Genomic DNA, 26,583 nt, shown 5'->3' on the forward strand with positions numbered 1-26,583 from the left:
CTCTGGTGAGGCCGCACCTCGAGTACTGTGTTCAGTTTTGGGCCCCTCGCTACAAGAAGGACATGGAGGTGCTTGAGCGGGTGCAGAGAAGGGCGACGAAGCTGGTGAGGGGCCTGGAGAACAAGTCCTACGAGGAGCGGCTGAGGGAGCTGGGCTTGTTCAGCCTGGAGAAGAGGAGGCTCAGGGGCGACCTTATCGCTCTTTTTAGGTACCTCAAGGGAGGCTGTAGCGAGGTGGGGGTTGGCCTGTTCTCCCACGTGCCTGGTGACAGGACGAGGGGGAATGGGTTTAAGTTGAGCCAGGGGAGTTTTAGGCTAGATGTTAGGAAGAACTTCTTCACTGAAAGGGTTGTGAGGCACTGGAACAGGCTGCCCAGGGAAGTGGTGGAGTCACCATCCTTGGAAGTCTTCAAAAGACGTTTAGATGTAGAGCTTAGGGATATGGTTTAGTGGAGGGCTGTTAGCGTTAGGTTGGAGGTTGGACTCGATGACCTTGAGGTCTCTTCCAACCTAGAAAATTCTGTGATTCTGTGATTCTGTGAAAATTCTGTAATGCTGATAGGTACACCATGAAAACTCAGTTGTAGATAAAAAGCCCTTGAAAATCCTCTATTAGAAGATCTTACAGAATTATCCACAATTACAGGTACAAAACTCAGCATGGTCATCTAAGTTTTTGGTCACCTATTAATTAAATTATTTTGCTTTAGAAAATTGTCAGACCCAATGAAAACCTTGCAAGTTAGTGTAAGTGAATAGAAGCAGCACCAGTCTATTGCATATTTGGGAAGGTGTAATTAATACTGAAGAAAAAAAAAATCAAATATCTAGTGTTTTTTAAAAAACCTGCATCCTCCTAACTTTGACAAGCATTTCTATCTAAGAAGGTTTACATTAGCCTGGGCAAGGACACATTTTTGTTTTAGCAGAATCTTACAACCTACAGGTTAACAGTTACTCTGACATTCATCTCACGCCTCCCTCAACCCTCAAATACCAGTTAAGACTTATTATTTTGTGATTCACTTCCTTACTTAAAAAGCAAAAATGGTTATTACATCACCTGAAGTCTCATTCTAGCTAGCAGAACAGTACACATGACATTGCTAGATATCGTGATTTATCATTATCTACATCAAGTTGACCTGTTTCAGAAGTTACTGTTTGTTTACAGAGCCAAATTAAGTGATTTTTTTTTTGTTTACAATTAACTGGCTAATGTTATTTTTACTCAAAATACCAAAAAACATGTTAAATGTCCACAGTAAGGTTCACTTATTTTGCTAATTAAGTCTCGTCAAACGTTAAAGGATCTTCATGCCTGGTTATTCATCAACTCTCTTCCTCATTATATAGAAAGAAAATGAGTTCTTTTTAAAAGAAGCACTCAGCTGCATAAACTTTCTAATTAAACTGGTTCAAAATATGTGCAACATGACAGCTTCGTGCATGGTTTCAACATCTTAATTAGCAGAAAATGCTTAAAGCCGTTCTACAAATCCGCTTGATAATAAGACAAGGCAAGGGTCAACTCTTACTACAATGAGACTACCCCAGAAAACAAGTGATTTGCTGCCACACAAAACACATACAGTATATCTGATTTACAGCCATCTCAACAGTAAATGAGATACCGTCTCTCTATAGGAGATTTACATGTAACAAGCTAATCTTTCTTAATGATGCTGGAGTCATTAAAAATAATTACTAGCACTGCATTCTTTGTTAATACACGCTTATGTACTAATCAATATTCACGTCCCCAATACTTTTTAGATTTATAATAGTTTACTGCAGTAAAACATCTGTCAACAGTTCCATTATAATTTATGAAAAAGACGTAACACTTTGAATGATGGAAACAATCCGAACTGTGAGCAGACGTGCATCTCTAAAGGTGCTTTTATCTCCAAGGATGTTCCATGTTGCCTATAGACCTACTAAGAGTCCAATATCTAAATATAGGTGGGAAGAATCAAGGCCAAAATGTCTGTTATGCCTAATAAAAGGTAAGAAAAAAGGTGGTTTCCTGAGCCATGGTCATTTTGCAGAAGCTATGATAGCACCAAACAGGATGCTATGTCTCCTGACTTAAACAAACGTTGTCTCAAATTTCTTCTGATATGTTAAATTTCAACCATTCCTTTACTATGCCGTCAATGCTAAGTTGTACGACATTTCAACCTTTTCTTCAAAGTTGATATTCACAATGCAAAAAAATTTGAAAGCCTTTGGACGTTACACACCTACCTGAAGCACCTGTTTTATCTTTATTCTGAATTGATGCAGTTTTACTTTTCATAAAATCTTCAAGCTCATCATAATGTACAATACAAAGTCTTCTCTCAACTTGGTATAGCAGAGCAGGACACATGTATGTAAACAATTCAGGAGATATTGGAGAGCTGGTTTCCAGACCATAATGTCGGAGCAGCTGGGTTACATTCAAGCACTGCAAGCAAATTGTACAAAGAAATTAAATGTGAAAGCAACTATTTCATTAAAAACTATAGTTGTGGAAAATTTAGCTTATAATTTCATAACACACAAAGGAAAAGAAAAAACTCTGTCCCACAACATTCCATCAGAGCTAAAACACGCCTAAAGGCATAAAATGTATGAGGGGAAACAAGCAGTATGTATATCGGTATTATACAACTCAGTCTCCAAACACCTATATAATCTATATTGCTTCACATTCTTTTAGGACAAAGAAATTACAGACACATTGGAAAATATACACGTGTCTCTTTTAGGAAAAAGTCTCTGCGCAGTTTCCAAAAAGGTTACTAGTCTTAGATTCAGAAAGAAGTCCAAAAAACATAGGGAGGGGAAAAAGGTGCTCATGAATTTTGGGAAGGGAAAAAACAAACAAACAAACACAACCACCTGAAAACAAGGTATCTTGGAAAATCTGAAGTATCATCTTTAAACAGAGATAAGCAGGCAAGATACCCTAAGAAAAGATAGATGATGGGCAGGCAGACATGAAAATTCACAAAGTAAATTCAATATTGTGGCACCGACCTCTTAGTGTTTTCACTCTGCCCGTATTATGCAACTGACACAAACATTTCCTTCTGCTTTACTTGTGGGTACATATCTTCAATTATTATTTAACAACAGCAAAGGTGAACTTGCCAGTTCTCCGTTTCATACTCACCTCTTCACGATCACGTTCATCTTCATTATGATCCTTATGACTACGTGCTGAAAAAGTAGTGTGTTTTCTTACACCCATCTGCTTGCGAGGTGCCTCTCGCTTGCTGGTATGGTGATGTCCATCCTCGTTACCTAGACTGGAATCTTGATGTCCGTGACTAGTAGAATGATCACTACTGTGTTCATGATGGTGTACATGCATATGAGATGCATCATGTACGTGATCATGTTTATGAACACGATTGTGCTCATACTGATCACCTGGATGATGATCTGGAGCATAATCTTGTGTAGTATCTCCTGAAGTCTCACTGATTTTCTTTCGTTTCTTCTTCTGTTTCCGTTGTTTTCTTTCACGCTGATCCTGTGTTGTGTTTGTCTCTGTTGAAGGTCCATGGTTCTGTTCTCCATGCTCACTGTGACCAACTGAATCATTGCGAGAATGATGTGTACCATTATGGTCAAGATGATGGTGCAGATGAGGATGGTGATGATGGTGATGGTGACTCTGGTCATGAATATGTTTCCCATCACCTTTTATAGATGACAGAGCTGCATCTCTCTCATGGTCACATTTATGATTTCTCTTTGCAGCCATACCAACCATGGTTTGATTTTCTGAATCTGAGTGGCTATGAGGATGGTTATGAGAGTGAAAATGCTTTCCTTCCTGTACATCTAAAGCATATAGGTGAGAAACATGATCATGGCCAATATCATCATGATTTATCACCACTACTCTTACTTCTCCTAAACCAAGGCTTATTAACAGTTTTTCCAGGCCAAAAAAGGATAATCTTCCATTTTCACCAAAGCGATCAAAAATCTTTTCAATGTAGTATTTTTGCTCATTTTCAGCTTCCAAAGCTGAAAATTTACTCGGCATAGACTCTGTTCCTGCATTCTGGTGGTAGGGTGCCTCTGAGATCTGATAGTAATTATGGTAGTGTACACGTTCCTCTTCAGGACCATGGTCGTGTCCATCTTCATGGCAATGATTGCACTGATGAAAAATAAATGTCAGCAAACAAATGATGCAAAATTTTGTGTGCATGTGTACCTTCATCTCTGTTTCCTACAAGAAACACAAGGGGAAGCACTTAGGTGTAAAAGCAGAATCAGTAGTGGTATTATGCTCATTGCAGTACTTATTGGCACTAACAGACTCACAAATCTTTTTAGATATTAGCATTAACAGAATAACAATTGCAGTATTTTTACTGCAGAAATTGTATTAACATTACACAACAGTAACACAGGCTCTGTATATTTAAGATATGTAGCCTTACATGCCATACTTACAGGAGGCAGTTACAAGAAAAAGATAAACATTTACAGTCAGTCAGAACATTTACTGTATGTTTTCAGAGGCGTCTGTCTATGCTTATGACAAGCTGTAATACTGAAAACCTCATTAAAACAACTTAATGAATAAAAAGGGCTCAATATAACACTATTGTCTCTATTTTCTTATTTAGGGGGATGGTGAGAAGATAACAATTGAAAACCCAAACATCATTTATTCTCTTACGCACAGCTAAACTACTTCTGCTAAATATGCATACTGCACAATTCCCAATTTTAGTAGGTAACTACTGATTTAAAAATAAATCGTCAATAACCGACTTAAATGTATTACTAAAGATAAGAACATTTATTAGCACTTTGTTTGCATGAGTTTACTGGTCCCAAAGATCTACGTGGATGTTAATTTAAAAAGGAGGTTCTACAGAAACCTTTCTAGGCAACTTAAAATATGATTCTATGCTGCCACACACTAAGTCAGAGTAGTTTGCAATGATTTTCAGGAATTGCATCATCAAGGCAATGTCATTTGCTATTTAGCATTAAATGTAAATAACTTAATATTCAACATCAGATAACAATGAAGACACTTCATAAGTTTAACGTATTCCGAGTTGAAAACAATTTGCTACTTGACAAAACACAGCAGCTTTGTTTAAATATGCTAACAAAAATACAAAATTGGAATTATTACTTGAACAGAAACTTTAAGAAAAAATCCAAGTTTATATTTAGTGAGTTTACATCAAACTTGAAAGCTAAAGATAAATCAATAACTATGTTTTATGACTTCATTTTCTGCAGACTTATTTTTGGGTAAAGAATATCCCCTAGAATACATGTTAAAAAAAATCATCCAAACACTGCCAAGGCTTGCTAGTGACACCTAATTTGTCACCTAATTTGTTCACCTTGGTACAAGGCAAGGTGAAATGTGCATCATTTACAGCAGTTCACCTAGATACAAGTAGCAGATAACCATGCTCTCCTATCAGCAAAGAAACAGAGAGAAAAAGGAAGAAGCATGAAGCTTCCCAATCAATCTGAGTGGTTTAATGTTGACTGAAAAAAAATGAGTATATACAGAAGTAGGGCTTTTACACATAACTAGTTATATACTGAATATGATTGAGGAGGAAACGAGAGCTGAGAGGTGGATGGAGTTGAGATCTTTCTGCTTCTGTATGTCCAGATGCTGCCAAAAACTAGCAAATGCAAGGACAAAATAATAGGCAAACAGATCAAGTATGCTTTTATCTTGTTCTACACTTAAAACTGCTTTAGTAGCCTATGTGTACCTCACCTAGAGCTGTATGACCGACCGTGCTTTCACTAAGATGCCAAGTGATCTGGCCAATCTATCCTAAAACGAGATTGAGTTGCAGACAAGAAATGGTAAGTGTACTTGTCCTCTAGCCCAGCTGCTAACTGTGTTCTGTGAAAACTGATGAGAAAAGTGCTTTATAGCAACCCACTAACATTTTCAATCCATTTTCACTTCTTGAAGTATTAGCTCAATGTTTTGTGCTTAAGTGCCTGCAATCATGTTGTATATGCACACGCACACACGACAATGTTGGAAGCTCTTATACCTCCAACAGGTTGACAAAGAAATCAAAAAGGAAAAGGGCTACTTTTTAGTAATTTTATATAGCTAATTAATGATTTAACACATTAGACTGGAAAAAAAAAATCTTCTATTAACCTCTACAAATATACAAGACCAAAATTTACCTCTCACTGGAGATTCAATTGCTTGCAAGGTTAAGAAAAAAGTGAACTCTTCTTTTGCAATACTGACCTAGTTACAGAAGTTTGGAAGAGTATCATTCAATTGGAGGCATTGGTATCAAAATTGATGCCAGAAACATCAGAAAGATCAACGGCTAATCATTTTACACTACTGTTCTCTATTTATAAACAACTGTTCTATCATCAGTCTGGAATGACTGTACAGACTGTCTCCAGCCCAAGCTTGTACACTGCAGTGAGTGATTTAAAGGCTGTGACAAACCATTTCAGGAAGTTTAGTGTGACAAGTTCATCCCCAAATTTATTGAGATTACTTTTATACAATCTTTTGCACTCACAGAGACTATTTAAGGCATTTTTAATGTTCTCATAAATATATCACTGGGATTAATACAGAAACATTAAAAGCATCTCAAAACACCTTCCAGAAGCTTTTTCCGTTCTCCTTTGAGGAAGCAGTTAAGTGCAGAGCTGTTGCTGGTGGAGTAGGAAGAAGCGGGTTACATATCTTCATCCACGTATCATTGGACCGAGTCAACCCTCAGATTATACGATTGTCTGGAAACTTATTCCACAACCTTTAAATAAAGACCATGTGCTCGTTCTCACACAGTCTGGGAGCCTGGGCTCTGCAAATCGCATCATATCCTAGGAAGCAGAAACAATCTGGCAGTACGTAAAGATACTGGATCAGGCATATGGCCGATAACAGATCAGCAGAGCTCCACATTTCTATAGGGATATGCCAATTTTCATCAGCCGAGGATTTACAATGGGGAATGCTACTTACTGTGAGGAGCAGGTTCAAGGTCTGAAGTTAGCAGTTAAGGTACATGCAAGACAAACGAAAGCCCAGGAGAAACATGAATGCACGTATGTATGCTTGCACAGACCATGGCAGCACTAGGTAAGTGCATGCAATACACTGTGATTCTTTAGCAAATTGTTTATTATTTAATTTCTGTTTCTCAGTATTGAAAACCACAACTCAACTGTACATAAAATTCAGTTACCCAAAGTATACGACTTTTGTGAAGACCTTTTCTCCCCCTTTGCCACATAATGGTAATATAATCAGAAATATAAGCAAAGTCAAACTCTTCCCATTTAAACAAGCACAATCCAGACTAAAATATTTCTACCAGTAAATTCATGACTAAAGCATGGTAAGCATGATCATAATCCTTTTCACAACCTCATGATCTTTTTCATGTGACTGTCTCATACAATACTACTAATACATTACTTTGAAATTTCAGTCATGCATCTCTAATTGTGGTATTTAGCTTTGAATGGTACCTTTTTCCGTGCCCTAATGGTTAAAATCATTTGTAATTTATGATCATGATTCACTGCTCAAATACAAGAGCTGAGCATTATCAGACTTATTTCAAAATCAATTTAGATGCCTATTTTCAATGCAACTAATAAGAACCCTGGCACGGTATTTTTAAATCTTCTAAAAATTTTCTGTATCTTCTATTTCAATCCTTCTGTTAAAAGAAGACACTAACAAAATATACTTAGCCACCCTAAGAAGTCTCAGACAGAACTAATAGGAGTAATTGTTTCTTCTTTACACATGCTTCATTAACATCTAAGCGATTGTAAATGGCTCTCATCAGGCAGTATGTCAGGCAATGTTCACACGTATAAAATACCAGAAAGCTGAAGTCCAAATTCGATACACTTCAGCGACACAGAATTGTGTATAGCTGATCTCAGCATAAGCATAGTAAGACTCTTGAATCCTCACAAAAGAACACGGGAAGGCAGCTCAAGGAAAAGGCTACAAAGTTGAAAAAAATTCCCGCTCTTACTGCTGCCAGCCTTTGCCTTATTTCAAGCACTTGTTTGATTCCCGCTGCCGCCCCTCCTTCCTTGAGGGAACTCAATGGCCAGGCACCCAACAGGGAAGACATCTCCCAGCTGGTCTTGGGTCAGAAATGACAGCGCCCAGAACCCACAGGCCTCAGTGGGAACTAACAGCACCCACTGTGTTGCACTGAACTGTGAAGAAGAGAAAGAGAAGGCTTCCAGGATGCACTCAGGCAACAGGACAACCCCACACCATGTCAGGCTTCAAAGGTATGATTAACGTGTGCATCTACAGTGGGTAAGATAAATAGACCTGCCATACCAACTGGCATTCCAGTAAATGCAAACAGTACTGCCAAATGCATCCCCTCGCCTCCTCGTTCACCACTGCAAGTAAACCATTCAGGCAGTTCTGATTGTGCATCCATATACGCAGTTTGTAAATCAAAGGCTCGAGGTGAGAGAACCCAAGCAGTGCATCAACTTAAGTTACCTTCTCTGTATGGAAAACTCACACTATTTCTATGCTAAGCAATTCCCTGTAGCACTTCCTCCATTAAATATGCTTCTGATCAAAGTGGGTATTTCTAGAGGCTTTTCACTCAGTTCCCCTTGAATTCCTGAAACTTCTTCACAGTGCCTACTATTTCATCTGTTCTTCCACTTCATACTGATAGCACTTTATTTTTTCCCAAGGTGTCATTTAAAACCTGGAATGATTTGGGGGAACGTTTTTGCTTACTTCTTATTAACTGCTTTACTGAAACCAGAAAACTAGTTTGATAGCCAGGCTTTACTTAACAGCAACTTTTGCTTCCAATAATGAGTTCACATAAAATTCAAACTCAGCCAAAAATTTAAAGCTAGTGTTTTAGTGTTTGCAACCCACATACCACGGCATTTTTGTTAGTGTATAACAGTATCTAGTTTAAGTGCCCAACTTTCTCTTTCCCTCCTTTCTCCTGTTTGTTCCCAACAATTTTAGTAATCGGAAACATTTTTGTAACACACACACTGGATTTCAGCCCTACCAAATATTTTATTTTAGTTTCTCTCCATTTGGACCTTTCATTCTAACTGCGGAAGATCAGATTCTGGAAACTCCCTTTGAAAAATATTCAGGATTTTAGTTACTCAGCTTGAATGCCACTATGACTGAAGTGCCTTAACAGGACTTCACCAGCGACCAGAAATTTCACACTGAACAAAAATACCAAACACGCACTTCAGCTAAAACCAGAGGACTGAGATGGACAAACGCTGAAAACAAAGACAAAGCAAACCAAACTAAGACATCCGCTTTGTTCAGCACTGGAAATTTAAGCAATTGTATCACTTGTTTCCATTAACAACTGCTCAGAGTAACAACAGTATATTTATTTTCAGATGCAAGATAAATATTGCTTGAAATAAAACTATTGACTACATAAAGACACTTTTGTTACACTTCCAGAAACTTAGAATTCTTTCTTATATCACAGATATTTACTCCAATTTACTTGCAGGAGAGATGCCTGCAGTTCTCCACCACCTCTCCACTAACTGCAGCAGTCCATACTAACATACTGTTCAAAAAAAGCCGGAATGGAAGAATCCAAATAATCTAACTCTTTTTTTTCCTATTTTTTTTTTTTTTAAGCAATGAATCTAGTACTCATTTTCAAGATCAGTGATTAAAAAAAAAAATCTTAAAGAGAAATGAACATATTGCTATTAGTGACACTTTAAGAAATCCATGAAAGCACTTAAATAATATTGTCACTTTGCTATACTAGCCTTTTGCTGACGTTAGCATCTGAATATACAAATAGGAAAACATTTTACATACGTAAGAAGTTATAATTAACTATCTCTTTCTATCTAACTTTCGTTCTCACCCATCTCCTGTATTTTCTTCCCTCTTCAAATTCAGCGAAACAGGTTTGCGGATATAAGTAAAACTCGTTCATTCGAAAACCTACAGCCTAGTAGGAGGGGCTCGCTCTAAGAACAGACCATTACCTAGCTGATCTAAGCCATATTTGCCAAGTTAATACCAGATAAGACACAGAAAGCATTTATGCATAACTAAGCACATTGTGAACACCTTTTCAAAATCTGAGATGTGAACTATTTGAGATATCAAATCCCAAGGATACTAGACAATGATCCCAACCTACCACAGCAGCGATCTATCTACTAGTTCAGTTGTCCAGAAAGGGGCATTTATTTTATTTTGAAGGGAAAACAACTTGATAGACTTCTTCAGAAGGACAACTACTTGCAATGAATTGCTGAACACAGGATTCTTTTCAGAGCTCAAAATAACATAAAACCCATCAAAACAGTTCAAGTTTTTAAGTGTTATTTCTGCTTACGCAAGAACTAATTTTCAGCCTTTTGTATATACACCGCACATCTACTAATGCACAGAATATATAATGGAACTGGCTGGATCTGCCGTCAACATTCTGTTGTTCAGTTTGCTCCTATGAGGATACTGTTGCTTACAAAAATTAAATACATTTAAAAATTAACAAGATATGTTTGCATTTTAGGATTTTATTTTTCCACTGAAAATAAGCAAATGTTTTTGTTCGAGCTATGGCTAAAGTTCAACAAATATTTTAAGATGGTGTTGCCCCTAACGCAGTAGTCCTGACTTCCCCCACTGTTTCATTCATTCATTCCCCTAAAACCATTTCTGTGTACCAGCACATTTGTTTGCTGATCTGTTCACTATGCAGCTGTACAATTAGATTCTGCCAAAAAACAGCCCAGAAAAAGGAAAAAAAAGATTATTTTCAAGGCAGATTACTTTTCCTATCTGGTTCGCTGTGCAGCTGCACAAACACTGCAGACCACACAAAGAAGAGCAATCTTGCTTTTGCTGGCAACTCCAACTTACGGAGTTGGTTGATTTGCAGCCTAACAGAGTATTTTGGCTAAAGCACAAACACAACTGGCTTTCTCAAAAAACAGTGGGCAAGTTTCATATTGAAACTCATTTTGAATTAGTTTCTCTAACTCTCCCCCCAGCACAGAATGTAATAGTGTTTATTATAAAGCGCTAAGACCAGTGGCTATTTTTATTCTTACTCTAACTGAAACCACCACACCCATCTCATCCTTGTGGTGTGTTAAAATACTTGCACTAATGTTAACAGGTGTATCTTTGATATGTGTTCAGTTCCTACATTACTACCATTTAAAAAGTAAGTCACAGCTATGATCCAAAAAGGAGTTAAGCATGGCTACTGTTAAGCTGAGGACTTCTCTCACTTTCCTTAGAAATATTAATTTACAAAAGCAACCAAGTTCGAATCTCCCTTGAAAGTTCAGACTGAAGCATGTTTCTTTTCATGTGCTCAGCCAGATCAATGCCTGGCAGATGATGACACTTAATGAACACTTCTAGAATTTGAAAGGTTGCAAATCTTTTACTTGACAACATATACCATTCATAAAAATCTGTACTTCTAAGTAAGAAATTTAATTAATGAGCCACCGTCACAGACCTTTTTAAGACCCTACATCAACATGACATTCAAATTCTTCTTAGGAAATTGATTCCCAGTACAAAACCAAGGAACGACCACTGTTTCCTTAGGTAAGAACACAAATTCTTTGTCCCATGGGTGTGAAGGAAATTTTTGAGAAAATGGGTGACTCCTGGGACCACACACATCTCAAGTCACTTGGCTCAAGAACAGTTGTGGGAGACAATGTTTGTAAAGACATCTCAGTATATCCGAAATTAACATTCAACCTGACCTGTGACAAAAAATAGTTGTACACATTTCAACACGAGGGTCTGCCTAGTATGTGGCCAGCTGAATCAAAGCGTGCCATTTCCATCCCATTCCAAATGACTGAATAAAATTGGATTTAATAACCACTCTTACTCTTACTGCAGGATTAGATATAAAAAAGGGGAAAGGAAGCAGAATCCAATTGTCCTCTTAGCCTAACAACTTATAAAAACTGAAAGCAAGAACTTAAGTCTTAAAAATACTATCTATATGTCCTTCCCTGTGTCCATCACCTTCCAAGTGCATGTACATTCTGACAGCAACACAGATAAGGAGAGGAACTGTGAAAAGAAAGACAGCACTATCGGTTTTAGAAAACTACTTTATAATTAGATACACCTAGCCTAGGCTATGTTGTGCAGCATTGCACTTGATCTAATATTTTACAGTAACTGTAATTCTGTGCTTTCTTCTTCTTGTACCTCTCCTAAAAAAGGAGGCTCCCTTATCACTTCTTTGAGCATCACCATGCATTCTCTACTGTAATTTTAATCGTAAGGATTTTTCTGGACTAACTGCTGATCTGAAATCACCACTCTTCTCAGTGGGATCATTAGGACATTACTGTTTCCTGCGTCATTCCTTGAATCACTGAGGTCTTTCATTTTTGTTGTTTGTGTTATTCCCACCTCCACCCCCTCCCATCAGGGGCTTTCTTCAGTTTACATGAAATCTATTACTTCTCAAGGCTCTCTGTAATCTCTATAACCCACTCCTGTAAAGCAACACATTTTATCACAACTCCACTACTCTGACGCATCTTGCCAATCACCTGATACATGCCAATTTTAGTTAATAAGAATGTATAAAAGTAAGTGAACCAACTTCTTGTGATTTTTCCAGTTTTACACTTTGGCTGTCAACAGTTTAAAAAAACAAAACACACAACCAAACCAACCAACCAAAAAAACAAGAGCTATTTGCTGTCTCTTAACATTTAACACAAGTGATCAGTAAGTGCATCTCAAAACAAATCCAGGATTTTGGAAGAAAACTACCTTCCAAACTACCAAGAGTTATATTATGCAAAAGATGGCATAAATACTATTTTTTTTTCCACTTTTCAACTTACAGAAATGGTTTGGCCATATCACTGAAATTGTGGGTTATCTAATTTCTCTGAGAAAGATGTTTTATGCTTTTTTCCACCGATTAGCTGAAATCAAATGTAAACTGGGCTAAATTGAAAGGGTTGTTAGTAGGTTGTGACCATTACTCCACAAGTTCAACTTCAGAAATACTTAAGGTTTGCAGAATGCAAGCATAAGTTTCTGGAGCATGCTTTAGTATTCCATGGATAGTGGAGTCAGCAGTTTCTGGTAAAAATTTCCTCCCTCCTTCCCTCTCCTTTTGCTACTGTAATTGACAGTACATCATCACCCTCTTCCATAGTCTGCTGAGCACATCATAATCATATTACAAAGTAATTCACTTTGATCATATTAAAGCTATCCAAAGTAAACACAATATGGGATCATGGTTGAACATCTTTTCTACAAAATTGAGCCAATTAAGACTACTGTAGTTCAAATTACATATTTAACTAATTAACAGACTACAAAACAGACTCAAAGAATGAGACAGCTTAAACCACCAGGGTAAACTGACTGAAACCTATCAAACTGATACACATCAGCGAATTAAAATCTGCTGAAGAGCTTGTTAAGAGTCAGGACAGCTGCAGTCCGTCTACCCCTCCAAATATATTATTACTTTCAACATCTAAAGTAGCTCAGTTAAAAATATTAAACAAATAAACTGAGAGCATAATTCTGTGAACAGACAAACTTTTGATCCCATAGTTCCCACAGCTAAGGCACCTAACATCTGTGGGATCTGTTAACAAGTCCGAAGCTTTACTTTTTGTATTTCTAGAGGCACACCAGTTTCTTGTGAATCCTCTGATACTCATTACAGTCATTTAAGTTTTTACGCTGTTTAGTCACAAGAATAACGTGTAATCTCCCAGCAGGCCACCTCACTGCCAGGTTATGAAACTGAAATACTTTGATACGTAGGCTGTTTGGCATTGAAACCTGTATTTGGCATCCAAATCTAGCTACAGCTATAGGACAGTTACAGATCAGAAAAATCTCCAGTAAATGGGAAAACCTCATAACCTGATGTTCTGAAAAATAAAGGTTGAAATACTTCTCTCTCCCCCCAACCCCTATATTATCCTGTCTGATAAGCTAAATACACTGTTTATAGATTTTGGATTAAACTACCTGTATTTGCTACTATCCAGCTTTAACTTTTATAATGTAAATATAAGATTTAAGAAGTATATTACTGGTAATAGGACTGTCAAATAGGAAAGTTAAGAATCACGCTTTGCTTATTGTCAAGAAAAGTAAAATAAATAAATAAAGAAAGAAAGAAAGAAAGAAAGAAAGAAAGAAAGAAAGAAAATTACATGCATAGACTAGAATGTAGCAAAGCAACTGAGGTATCATTTCAGTATTTCACTATTACTCAGTCACTGCTTGGAACCACTACATGACGTATTTGCTAAGATACAGCCACCGATTTGGAAAAAAAAAAACAACAACAACCAAAAAACATTTTTCATAGTTAAAACATGTTCATTTTAAGAACTATGTACTCCTATCACTGTTTCCCACTGAGAATATCTAGTTTATAAAATGTAATTAATCCTTTGCCTCTCTCATGCCCATGTTCTGAATCTATAGTTAGCAATCAGCAATAAGCCAATTCCAGTAAATGAATTTGTATAAACTTCCAAAACTTCCCCCAAAGTGGCAATCTGTATTTTTCAATTTTATTGCCGTTTTAGTAATTCAACTTTAGTATGTTGTCTTATTCCAAAGCACAGTTTTGATTTGTCCATAGTTCACTTAGCAACAACAAAAACATTTAACTAATAAATCCAGACACTTTTTAAGGGAGTCTTGCCTTAAATTCTATCACTCAGACTATGAGATGCATTCTCATGCATCAAATGCTAAAATGTACCATGATACACTCCTTCATTAGACTATTGTAGCCAACTAGCACTGACAAACTAGCGGTTTCTATGGAGAAGACAAAGTACATGTATGCTGCTCAAAAATGGTAAAATTATTTTTACATTGCCTAGCCTGTTTACTGCAACTCATTTGAACCACAAAGTCTGATACAAACTAGCAGTAACAGTACTTTGCTATAGTTGTTGCATTCTTAGTAAAACATCTCATACTAATCCAATCTTTCAGGAGTCAGCATAAAACTCTCACACGCTTCTCCCTATTACTGGCCACACCTGATTATCAAAAGCCAGAATGAGATTTTTTTGCCCTAAGACACTAAGAATGAACTTTTGCTAGGACTCTGCATGATGCAGATGCATAAACTTATCCTACATACTTCACTCAATCTCTGACTTGTCGTACAAAGAAAGTAATTGTGTAAAAAAAAAAAAAAAAAAAAAAGAAATTGCACAAGGCAATTTAGGCCATTTTTCTTTGATAACATGCAGATAGAACGGTACTCTAGAATGTAAGAAGTTAGCTATGGGCACTTTAGACTAAAATGTTAAATTTTACACTTAGTTCCTGATACAGCTACTGCATCATACTGAAGTTAATGGCAATATAAAGGCATTGAGAACTCTGGCACTGTCAATACAGTACAACACCTCAGCCGATTGCCTCATACACAGCCCAGAACAGGAACGACTGGAAGTTTGTATTGTTTATGCATCATAACAGATATTACATAAATGGGGATTATTTTATTATTTTTACTTTGAAAATGTAGCAATGCAAGACTACTGTATTATTTGGAGCACACTCAAGTACCAGATTTCTTATGTTTTAATATAAGCTAATACAATTCGGATATTCAATTTTAGGCCCCGATACTGTTTTCTATAGACAAACATTCAGGTCACCAATAAAGTGCTTCTGAGATCTGCAAGCAGAAGTAGCCAGTAAGTATGGACAAAATGATACAGCTTCCAACTGATGGGCCGAGAGCACTTATCAAGGTAGTGGAGCCTCACAAAAAGAGGTCTTTCTTTACAAGAATAGATTATAGAAATGACACAATGCCTTGAGAAGTAATGTAATTATCCATTAAAACAGAGTACAATATTCCACTTGACAGTAAATAAGCTCTTCTGTAGTGCTCTGTATGTGGGATGAATGAAGACGTGCCTCTAGTGGCACGGCACGACTTAATAACGATCCATACCTGCTTGCTGTTACCCCTTATAGGAAACATTGGGTTGTGCTATTGCACTATGTGAGATAAATCTAACTTTCTGCTGGATTAATGACCTATGGTTACTACTGTAACAAACTCAGCATCACATCCTGGTATCTAGTACTACTAAGTACCATTTACGCTGCAAATCAGTATTAACAAAGATGTAACTATTACTTCCCCAAAAGATCCACATCAAGAATCACATCGAGTAACACCCATCAGAGACTACTTTATAGAAGACTACGCGTATTTTTCTTTTGTTTTGCTTTGATACTCCAACGTAGGTCTGACTGCATGCTGTCATCAACAGTTAGTTTGGTCAGAAGAGGAACTATTTATAGAGATCCAATCATCAGCTGTAGATCAATCATCATTTTCAGTTACCCTTCAGAAATCAGAGCATTATTTGTTCCATTAATAATCATCATACTACGGTGATAAAATACAGCTGTAACAAATGCACAAGGATCAGTTTATGGATGTGGTACAGGCCAACTAATCTTGAGATGCGTCTTCACATGTAACGCTATATGACTGCACCTATCTGGAACACATTTTATTACAGAGGTCTTTTTAATAGGAGCTGTGATTGGGAACTCTGACGTAACCTGCAGGCAGAAACACTGAAACCAAATTTGATGCACAAGGTCTCTGTTGAGCAGTGTATTTGTAATTTCATGCAAATCCTGCAATCTTGCATAGAACTTCCTTTGTATATGCTTCCTCTGAGGAGTTTGTACCTTATGCAGGCATTTTATCTTACAAGAAGTCTAGCTATGTGAATGCTTTTACAGGACTTCATTTGATTTATGAGTTTCAGACATGACCATAGTTATTCCCTATCTCCCATTATTATGCAGACTACCACAATTCTGCCTTGATTTAGCTACCTAATACCAATGACAAATTAAGTCTCTTTGTCACTCAAACAGTGAATCAAATGGATAAAGGTTATAGTTTTCAGCACCTCTTAACAGTTCAGAACTTTATATCCTTCTCACTCACCTCTGGTTAACAGCCCACATATTATGCGTACTTGATAATACTGAAGATGGGACTGCCAACACAAAAAATGTGAGGGAGGCAGAACAGATACATTCCTTTGAAGTGAAAATAAAGTTTATCTTAGGAATGCTCTTCAAAACGCAACAACAACAACAAAAAAAACAAACTGGAGATTCATTTTAGTAATTTTCAAAAACTGCCAAAAATTTTGGCAAAAAAAAAAAAAGAAAAAAAAAGAAGAGAGAGCAAATTGGATTAAAGCAAAATGAACCTAGCCAGGTGATGTACAAGATCTATTTAGGAATATTTCTTACTCTGATCATTTTGTTCTCATAGAGTGATATTGACAGACATAAATACCTACATTCATCATCTCTAAAAGACAATGCAGTTCAAGTTCTGTAACAGGTTCATCAGTTTTTGCAGCAGTCTAATTTTGCCTTAGCAAAACCAGATGATTCTCTTCACTCTCATCCTACTGCTTTGGAAAGTATCAAGCTATAGAAAATGTGATAGCCAGGTAAGAATGAAGCTCATAGGCCAGCAGCAGCTGAGATCGAAAAGGCAGCAGCTGAGTCATTCCTCCTCTGCAGCAAGGGACAAGTCAGAAAATGGAAAGATGAGGCAGCACAATGTGATACCTAGAAGATGAAACATTTCTGATGTAATGAAGCATGTTCCCCAGCATGGGTACAACACCCCACACATCATTTCAACATCCCTTTTTCTCATAAGCTTTTGAGACAGACATCAGGAAACCATCATCTTCCCAGTCTTTCATGCTGGCTTCCAGCTCCAGGGCATTAAAATCACAGAATCACACAGAATCACAGAATCACAGAATTTCTAGGTTGGAAGAGACCTCAAGGTCATCGAGTCCAACCTCCAACCTAACGCTAACAGCCCTCCACTAAACCATATCCCTAAGCTCTACATCTAAGCGTCTTTTGAAGACTTCCAGGGATGGTGACTCCACCACTTCCCTGGGCAGCCTGTTCCAATGCCTCACAACCCTTTCTGTAAAGAAGTTCTTCCTAACATCTAACCTAAAACTCCCCTGGCTCAACTTAAGCCCATTCCCCCTCGTCCTGTCACCAGGCACGTGGGAGAACAGGCCAACCCCCACCTCGCTACAGCCTCCCTTGAGGTACCTAAAAAGAGCGATAGAATCTGTACAGTGTTTGGATTATCACAAGAAGTAACAAAATACAAGCAACTTAAAACAATTATCTTTTTTTCCCCCTTTCTTCTTTACTCCTCTGATTGCTATTACATCAAAAAAATGGAAGAGTGATACTGAAGCAGCAGCAGTATATAGAACATTCTGAACAGCTAAACTGATGAAGTGCATCTCTTTCTCTCCTTTAAGAGATTTCAGTAGATGCAGGGCACTGCTTCCATCATTTTGATCAGTTTTTGAACATTAATTTATTATTATTATTATTATTAGCTTCACCTAACTGGCATGTATTTCCTCATCACACACTACTATGTGTACTTTAAATAATATCTCAACTGCAATTTAAAAATTACCTAAAAAAGACCTAAATTCTTTCCACATCAGCAAGCCCTTATCAGAACGCTAAAATTACTAACAAGTCTTTATTTAAGATAACCTCAGATGCCCACCCCCAGATATGGATACTTTTTATATAATAAAATTATATTTAAAATGTTTGCCCTCTAAATTAAGTTTGACTTTTACAGAAAAACAGGAAGTTACACTGATTTTCTTTAAATTAGAACTGAAATTGCTTCCCAAAAGGCATGAATTCCTGGTACTCTCTAGACTCTGCACCTAAAACTCATTTCTATGAAAAGCATCCGTGTAGACAAAGACAAAACTGCAATTTGGCTTTCCCTCTTCAGAACTTTTAAGGACATTTTTAGGTGCATTAAGGAAAAAGTCAGGGTACATTAGACAGTTATGAAACATTGTAAAATAACAAGTGTTCTGACAATCAATAGCTAAACTGTGAAGAAAATCAAATTAGTTTTTTTTGTTCTGCTATTAGTTTCATTGCTCACACACATAGTTATGTCCACCCATCCTCTAATCTGTACTGTAGTCTGTGAAGATGCCACGATCTTTAAGTTTCACCACAGTTAAGGACCAAATCTTAGCTTGTAAGAAAACTTCCATGGAGCTTCACTTTCAAATGGTTTGTGCAATTCTGTTTTAGTAATCCCATCTGATGCAAAAAATCTTGTTTCCAAAACTAGACTGGTTTTATGAAGTGCCCTTTATATATTCAAATTAACTTCCATTTCTGTAAAAACTGTGACAAGAGAAGAACGAACTCGTAACAGCTGGCAACACTGTGATTAAATGGCATTAACACTCGATGGTGAAAGCAAACACATCCAAACTACTTAAAAATTTTCCTCCTACTTGGACCAGCTACTGCACTGCAGATAATGTGTTATGAACGTATCTAAATTAGAGTTGCTTGACTTATTTGGTGAAGACCACAAAGAAAATCTATGCCAGGTTATATGTATTCATTTTGCCACACATGTACGTAAATCTTTTGCCCGAATCAAACTACACAAAGCTTGTGTCTTACCAAGGTGTCCTACTAAAGATTCAAAAGGAACAGCTTATTAATATGTAGGGCTTAAGTACCATACACAATTAACATCCTCCTGCTGACTTTCCATGATACTATGTTAGAAGATACATGTTGTTACAGCGTCACATAAATCTTAGTTTCAGATCACAGCATGACCAAGCATTGGAGTAGACAAAGGTAATCATAAGGATCCATGCTTTTTTGCATAGGAAAAATTTTCTGGAACATTCCCCATTTGCCATGTTGCTTTACTAGACTTTTTTTTTTTTATGTAATAGGAGAAACAACATACAATAGCTCATCTTGTTAATTTATTTGTACCACTTTTTTATACCACAACTGTCGTCTCTCCGCATGTTTTCTGATTCCGTGTGGATACATACTCCAAACTAAGTACCTGGTTTTTCAGCCAGCCTTGAAAGCACAGAAAGATCTACATGAAAGCAAAGTATATTCTTTAAAACAAACCAAATTGTTTTGGATAAAGTTTTTACTTAGGCAGAATCTCCTTTCATGTTGCATATTCCAGATAGGCATTTGTGTACAATCCTTCCACATCCATCTTCTGTGGACACGAAGGTACATTTTTCCATACAGAACTGCTACCACTGATCTCATTGAATGTATACAGTTTGTTCATGGCCTATATACAGGATCTAGTCTCTTTTCTAAGCAGACTTCATGGCTGCATACCTTTTTTTCTCCCAAGTATGAAAGTGTTGGAAGTTTAAAAAGTGCTGCAGCACAACACCAATTTAAAGGTTTACTTTAAAACAAAAACCTAGTTAGGAAAGCTTATGGTCGTAATAGTTTCTTTAGTTCTTGGGAACCACAGAACTTTTTCAAATAATTGTCTTACATTTACCAGAGCATAAGCCTGAGAAGTAAGCATTAATAAGCCTAACTCTTGCTTTGAAATTGGAGCAGTATGTCTCACCAATCCGCACAGATTACCTACTCCACTACACATTTAACCAAAAGCCCATTCTTAAGTAAATCCAGGTGTGTTCAAAATCTTAGTGTTCTCTTTTAAAATATATCAGTACCCATTTTTTTGTATTTTCTCTTTTAATGTCATAGTATCAGTTACTGCTATCCGAACGCATACTAGAACATACCCGTTGGCACATTCCCCCGGAATTACTTCTGTTAATTAGACAATCGCTTCCACATTTTTGAAAACTACCCAGGCCTTCCACTGCGCATTTCTCAGTGCTGTATCAGGCTTCACCTATCACAGGCTCCCCCATTATTAGGGTATGACATTCTCTCTTAACAGAAAAAAAAAAAATAAGAAAGAAAATTGTTACTTAAGAGACATACAACGTTCAGTGCCAGAAACCAGAATGATTTCAACTCATAAAGTGCTTATATTTAAATAAGTGCTTATATTTCTAACTCCAACTGTTTATACATCAGGAGGCAAGAACCAGCAGACAGCGAAATCCCCACAGAAGGCAAAAAAAAGACAAAAGATCACCGAGAATTTGAAAGAATGGCTTTATTCCAGAGCTTCAACCTTCAGCACGTACTTCGGAAGCAGGCGGGCTAAGCACTGGCAGGCGAGGAGCCCGAGCCGGTTCCTGCTCTGCCTGGCGATGGCCGCGTAGGCTCCGCGGCGGCGGCTCCTCACCCGCCTGGCTCTTACCTGCGCTGGCTCAGGCTGCCGGGCGGGTTAAGGGCGCCGCAGCCATTCCTGCCCCATTCCTGCCCCACTCCAGCGCCGCCGAGCCCCCCGCGGCTCCGCAGGCACGGCCCCGCTCCGCGTCCCGGGGCTGCGGGCGCCCCTTTGTGCGGCGGGGCCGGGGCCGGGGCCGGGGCTGCCCCTCACGCCTCCCCTCGGCCTCCACGTGGCGCTCCGTGCCCCGCGGGGCCCCGGCCCGGCTCCCCCAACGCCGCCGGCCCGACCCCACCGCCTCGGCGCGGGGGGCTCCGGGCCGGGCTCCCCCCCACGGTCCCTGCGCCACGTCACGGGCCGGCCGCGCCGCCGAGCCCCCCGCGTGCCGGCGGCGGAGCTGCCCCCGCCGCTCCCGGCACCGGTTGCCCCTCACACCCCCCCCCCCGCACCCTCCCGCCGGCGGCGGCCCGGGGCCGGCCGCCACCCTCACCGCCGCGCCGGCCGCTTGTGGGGGAGGGAATGTAAACAAATGGGGTTTTATAGCTACCTCACTCGAGTGCCGTGTGCATCTCCCTCTCCGCTCGGTACCAAACCGCCGCGGCGCCTCCTCCTCCTCCTCCTGCAGCTCCTGCCGCCGCCGCCGCCACGCTATTCACCAACCGCCGCTACGCCAAACCGGCCGCCCGCCCGCCACACTCGCCCCTACGCAGCGCGCGGGCTGCGCTACGCGAGCGGCCCCGCAGGGCGCTTCACCCAATGCGCGGCCATTTCGTCCCCTTCCCCCCGCCGCCGCCTCGCTCCCCCCGTCCTCTGCTCCAGCGCCGGCTACGAAAATGGCGTAGCGCTCCCCCCTCCCCTCCCCGCAGCGCCTTGCGCTCATCACTCAAGCGGGCGGCGGCGCGGCCGGGAGCCGAGCGAGGAGCCGAGGGCCGGGGCCGGGCAGACGGGGCTGTGTGTCCCGCAGCGGAGCTGTGCCCGCGGAGCAGCCCCGGCTGCTGCACCCGGGGACCTCTCCGAGAAGGGGAGAGCGCTGCCGCGATACGCTTAACCCTTGAAGTCCTGTCAGGCTTGCTGATAAAATAAAACGAGCACCTGCGCGTTTGGGCGGCGGACATGGCCCCTCGTTGGAGAAGCGGCCCCTCAGCACAACACGCTTGGTCCCTTGACAAAGTGCCAGCAACTGGCAGAGTCCAAAAATACCTGTAATACCTACGCAAATTAAAACCTTTACCGAACAACCCCAGGGTTTAGTGGACATCTTGGAACACAGAACATACAGAAGCCCTTCATATGAATTGCTGTTCTCAAGAAACGCAGCTTATTTTGTAATGACTATTTATAGAAGATGTATTCAAAGACTGAAGTGATGTTGTAGGAACATTTTAAATATGTTTTAAGCCATTTCCTTTTTCTTTCTGAGAAATTTGCATACAATCTCCACCACATTTTCCTCCAAAAATAACTGCTGCATATCAGGCTTCAGGCTGTAAGCAAACCTACACCCTGTTTTGTTCAGGAGGCACGCGTTTTTCTTACAGACTCTCACATTACTGAGTTGAAGTAATCCTTTCTAAACTCATCCCTTTGTTAAACCCGATGTCTCACACCAGTGCTGCCCTAGGTCTGGCCTGGCAGGGCCAGAACCTAATCCTACCCACAGTCCAAGTCTTACTCTGCAGTTATCCATCCCGATGGCCTCCCAAAGTCATTATGTGAATTTCTGGTTGGTGACATATCCCTAAAACACAAAGACTGTTCAGAATGCTAAAAATACAAAGGATCAATAGTGTTAGTTTAGAAACTAAGACTTGGTATCTGCAAGACTCAGAACAAACAAACAAATCCCATATAACCATAAAACTCAAGTTACACTGCAAAAACAAAAAACATAATGAACTTTTCCAGATAACTTATGAATATTCATTATAATGCAGACAGTGTAACAGACGAATGAAGATGTAGGCTGATCAAACACTTCTTGGCCTAAGACCGCAGCAGCTTTGTGCATTATGCTACACCAATCTTTTGGTATGAGGGGCTGAATCTTTACTGAACTTTCCCAATTACTCCCCTCTCTCCCTCCCCCCTCCCCCCCCCCCCATCACTTTCATGTCCTGATCACATTTCAATCTAATCTGAATCTAATTTCAAATCTTTTCCAATATTTTTTTTCGCTTGTTAGTGTTTATTGGGGGGGATGGGGGGGGGGGGGCTGGAAGGAGGGGAAATCTACACTTCCCCCCCCTCATTTTCTTCAAAATGCCCTGGTTTGTTTTCATTTTTTTTTCTTCTTCCCAAATCCAGCCCAAAAACTTCCCAATCACTGTTCCAAAATTTTGACAATCACAGCTCAGGTCAAGGTTTGGAGACCGTTAAAGTGATTAAAAGCCCTATATCAAAACAGCACATCAGATTATTTATATGTTGAATGATTTCTGCCTCAAAAGTACTCCTTTCTCTCTCAGCACTTTTGTACATAACAAAAAAATACAGACCTGATTCTGACATTAGTCATTAGATGCAAGGTACACTGACCTTGCAGTTAGGTTGCTTCTTCTTAGTCTTAACCATATATTTTAGTACACAAACTGCCTGTGCATGGATACTTAAATGAAAGAAAGTATGAGTTTCTACATCTTAGCTTCACAAAGCAAGTACAAGAACTATTAAATCAGGCATCACTATGAGAAGCATGCCTCCCTGTAAAGCACGTGGGACAACTTTCTGTGCTGCAGGGAAACTTGTACAAGAGCTGGAAGCCAGCACTGCAGGAGTGCTTGTAGCTTTGGACAACAAATGCATGCAGCAGATCCAGATTATTTTTTCCAGCATTTAAGCATTGAACAGAATGATATGTTGCTATACTTTTAGAACAGAACTTTTTTTTTTTTTTTTTTTTTTTTTTTAAATTCCTCCTCCCTCTTCTCTCGTGGGACTTTTTGAGTGCTTCTGCATTTCCCATTGATTTGCAGGATAGAAATATATCCTGTCAAGTAACATCCAAGGGCTCATGGTACAATGCTGCAAAAGCAGAGGAGGGCTTCTAACAGCACTCCTCTCAAGATGAGGTCCTGTCTGGAGACATATCTCCAGCTTCAGTGCTGGGACCTCTTTCCCTTTCCTGTATCCCATGGACCTGATGTGGTTGGTCATCAAAACCCAGTTTAGGTCAGCTAACTGTGTTACCAGGGGAGATGATAAAGGAAGAAACAGAACATAATGTTCTGTTTTGGCTACAAGATGCAGGCCTAAAGAGAAGTGCAAGGTTGGACAGAATTTGAGAGATCCCATATACTGATTTCCTGTTCTCCCTTTGTAAAACCCAATTCTATGTGGGGGATACAAAGCATCTACGTATGCCTACATGTACATACGTTGTTTAGAAGCAAGTTTTTAGTCATTTTTAATTTTAAAAAGGAGAATTTAGGTTTTGCTTCCTCTTACGTTCATATATCCTGTTGATAATTCTGCAGAAGGTTTCACTTCTTACATCCCAGTACTACTTATGACTGTAAGCAAAAGGAAGAGTCTTGGACATATTCTCTGGGGATTAAGAACAATAATCATGAGGAGGAAAAAAACAAACCAAACCAAACCACAACAACAACAACAAAAAACTTTAACCAGGACAGATTTGCTTAGAAAGTTATTAGTTGAAGGTGTTGACGCATCATCTACTAAGTGGGAACAAAATGTAGCCATTTGTTACCAAAATTAAGTTTTATACCCCTAAAGCACAAGTCTGGCAAATTCAGCTTTTTCTTAACTGAAGAGCTCAACCCCATTTTTTTGCTTTTAAAATAATGATGTCTCAAGAAGAGCCAAGATGGTGGCTTGCAAAATCAACTTCCTCCTTTGTTCAAAATCATCTCTAAGCTTGTTCCAAAGATTTATCAGAATTTATGGCAATTTGAGTGCTAGCATACCTGTTTTTTGCAGTTATCTATTTCCTTTCCTGTTCTTTGGACCACCTTTCTAGCTTTTGTTCTTGTTTTTCATTCAGGCTCTCAGAATGAATTAAAGTCAGAATGGCTTTTTTTTTTTTTTTTTTTTTTTTTTTTTTTTGAAGATGACCTATAAATATTATTCAGCTTGTTGAAGGAGTTTCATGGAGATAACAAGTGGCAGAATTAACCTTGAGGAGGTAGAAAATGGCTAACAGGGCAAAGCCTACTTGCCAAGCAGAGAGATTTTACCAAATTTGTCTGGAACTGAAGAGCTACTACAGGAGACTTTACTTAGAAGTAATGCTAACAAGAACTGCTTAAGTGAAATATCAGAGAATCTTACAGAAGACATTTTATTTCCTCATTACATAATTTCCTAATCTGGATCTCAGAATATGACCTGTTGGTAGTTGTCTCCTCTGCTTTGAATTTACCAACATATTATATAATCTAACATGGTTAATTTTATTGCACAGATTTACCTGTACTTTCAATATTCAATACAGTTGTTTGATATGCACTCATTCTCAGGCTATGTAAGAGGACACTCAGTTTGTGTACTGATGCAGGAAAAACTTTGCATTGGGCAAGGACATAAACGAAGGTGTTTAAGCATCCAGGTGAGCTTAAGTATCACTACCAGCAAGTAGTGATTCTGTGATTAAAGCTCATGCTTGGAACTAGACAGTGGTGTCCTCTGGGGGATTTCTTGGCTTGTTTACGTTGAATTTAAAGGCCAAGTTTATTTACTTCAAGGCAGTATATAAAAACAACAATTTTAGTAGAGACTATATATGCCTTTTTTTAAACTCTTGCTCAAGAATTTGATCTTGTTTAAGCCTGTTTGGTGCACTCACTTACTAAAATTTTAATAGGTTTTATCTGTAGAAACTCCAATGATAATTCAAAGAAGGCCTGGTTGGTTTTTCACCAACCAAAAAAGACCACGGGAAAGTTTCTTTACTCATAAGAAAGGACATAAAGGGAAAATATATCTGAGCTTTGTTTTTGTTGTTGTTTTCCAAGGAACAATTCTTACCCTCCTTCCTTTACAACAACATATGCATACTCCCCCACATGAGCAGCATATATACATGTAAAAACATATGCATAGGATTTGAAGCAAAAGTACTAATGTCAGTGACTTACTCTATGTAATTTTAAATATGGCATTAGTGTAAATATTGACAGGAAATTAGTTTAAAAAGAAGTCCGTGATTATTATTCTTTGAAACATGTCAAAACAAGATACAGATTTTAGGGAAGTTTGTTTTAGAAGTTTTTGAGTCAGACTCTTTGAGGGAAAGGTTAGGCTTTTTGTTTGTTTGTTTTTAAATACACACTGACATTTTTAGTGAAAAACATTAAAACCTTTCTCACTGGCTGTAGGTTACATTGGCTAAG

At 38.9% G+C, this 26,583-nt stretch overlaps 1 protein-coding gene across 6 annotated transcripts in view; it reads right to left on the bottom strand.

Annotated features, from left to right (window-relative positions):
• Nucleotides 1-26,583, bottom strand: part of SLC39A10 (solute carrier family 39 member 10) — a 195,990-nt gene that overhangs the window by 18,340 nt on the left and 151,067 nt on the right. For 4 of the 6 annotated variants that reach the window (XM_084523569.1, XM_084523566.1, XM_084523570.1 and 1 more), the window contains 2 exons: nt 3,163-4,236; nt 2,250-2,451 (listed from right to left, as the gene is read on the bottom strand). In XM_084523569.1, the coding sequence (XP_084379695.1) occupies nt 2,250-2,451; nt 3,163-4,227 (1,267 nt within the window). In that variant the 5' untranslated portion in view covers nt 4,228-4,236. Of the gene's footprint in view, nt 1-2,249; nt 2,452-3,162; nt 4,237-20,732; nt 20,886-21,779; nt 21,933-26,583 lie in introns of those variants that run through there. The other 2 variants (XM_084523567.1, XM_084523568.1) reach the window with 2 other exon arrangements.

The sequence above is a fragment of the Aythya ferina genome, assembly GCF_964211825.1.
Source record: "Aythya ferina genome assembly, chromosome: 6".
Lineage (NCBI taxonomy): Eukaryota > Metazoa > Chordata > Aves > Anseriformes > Anatidae > Aythya > Aythya ferina.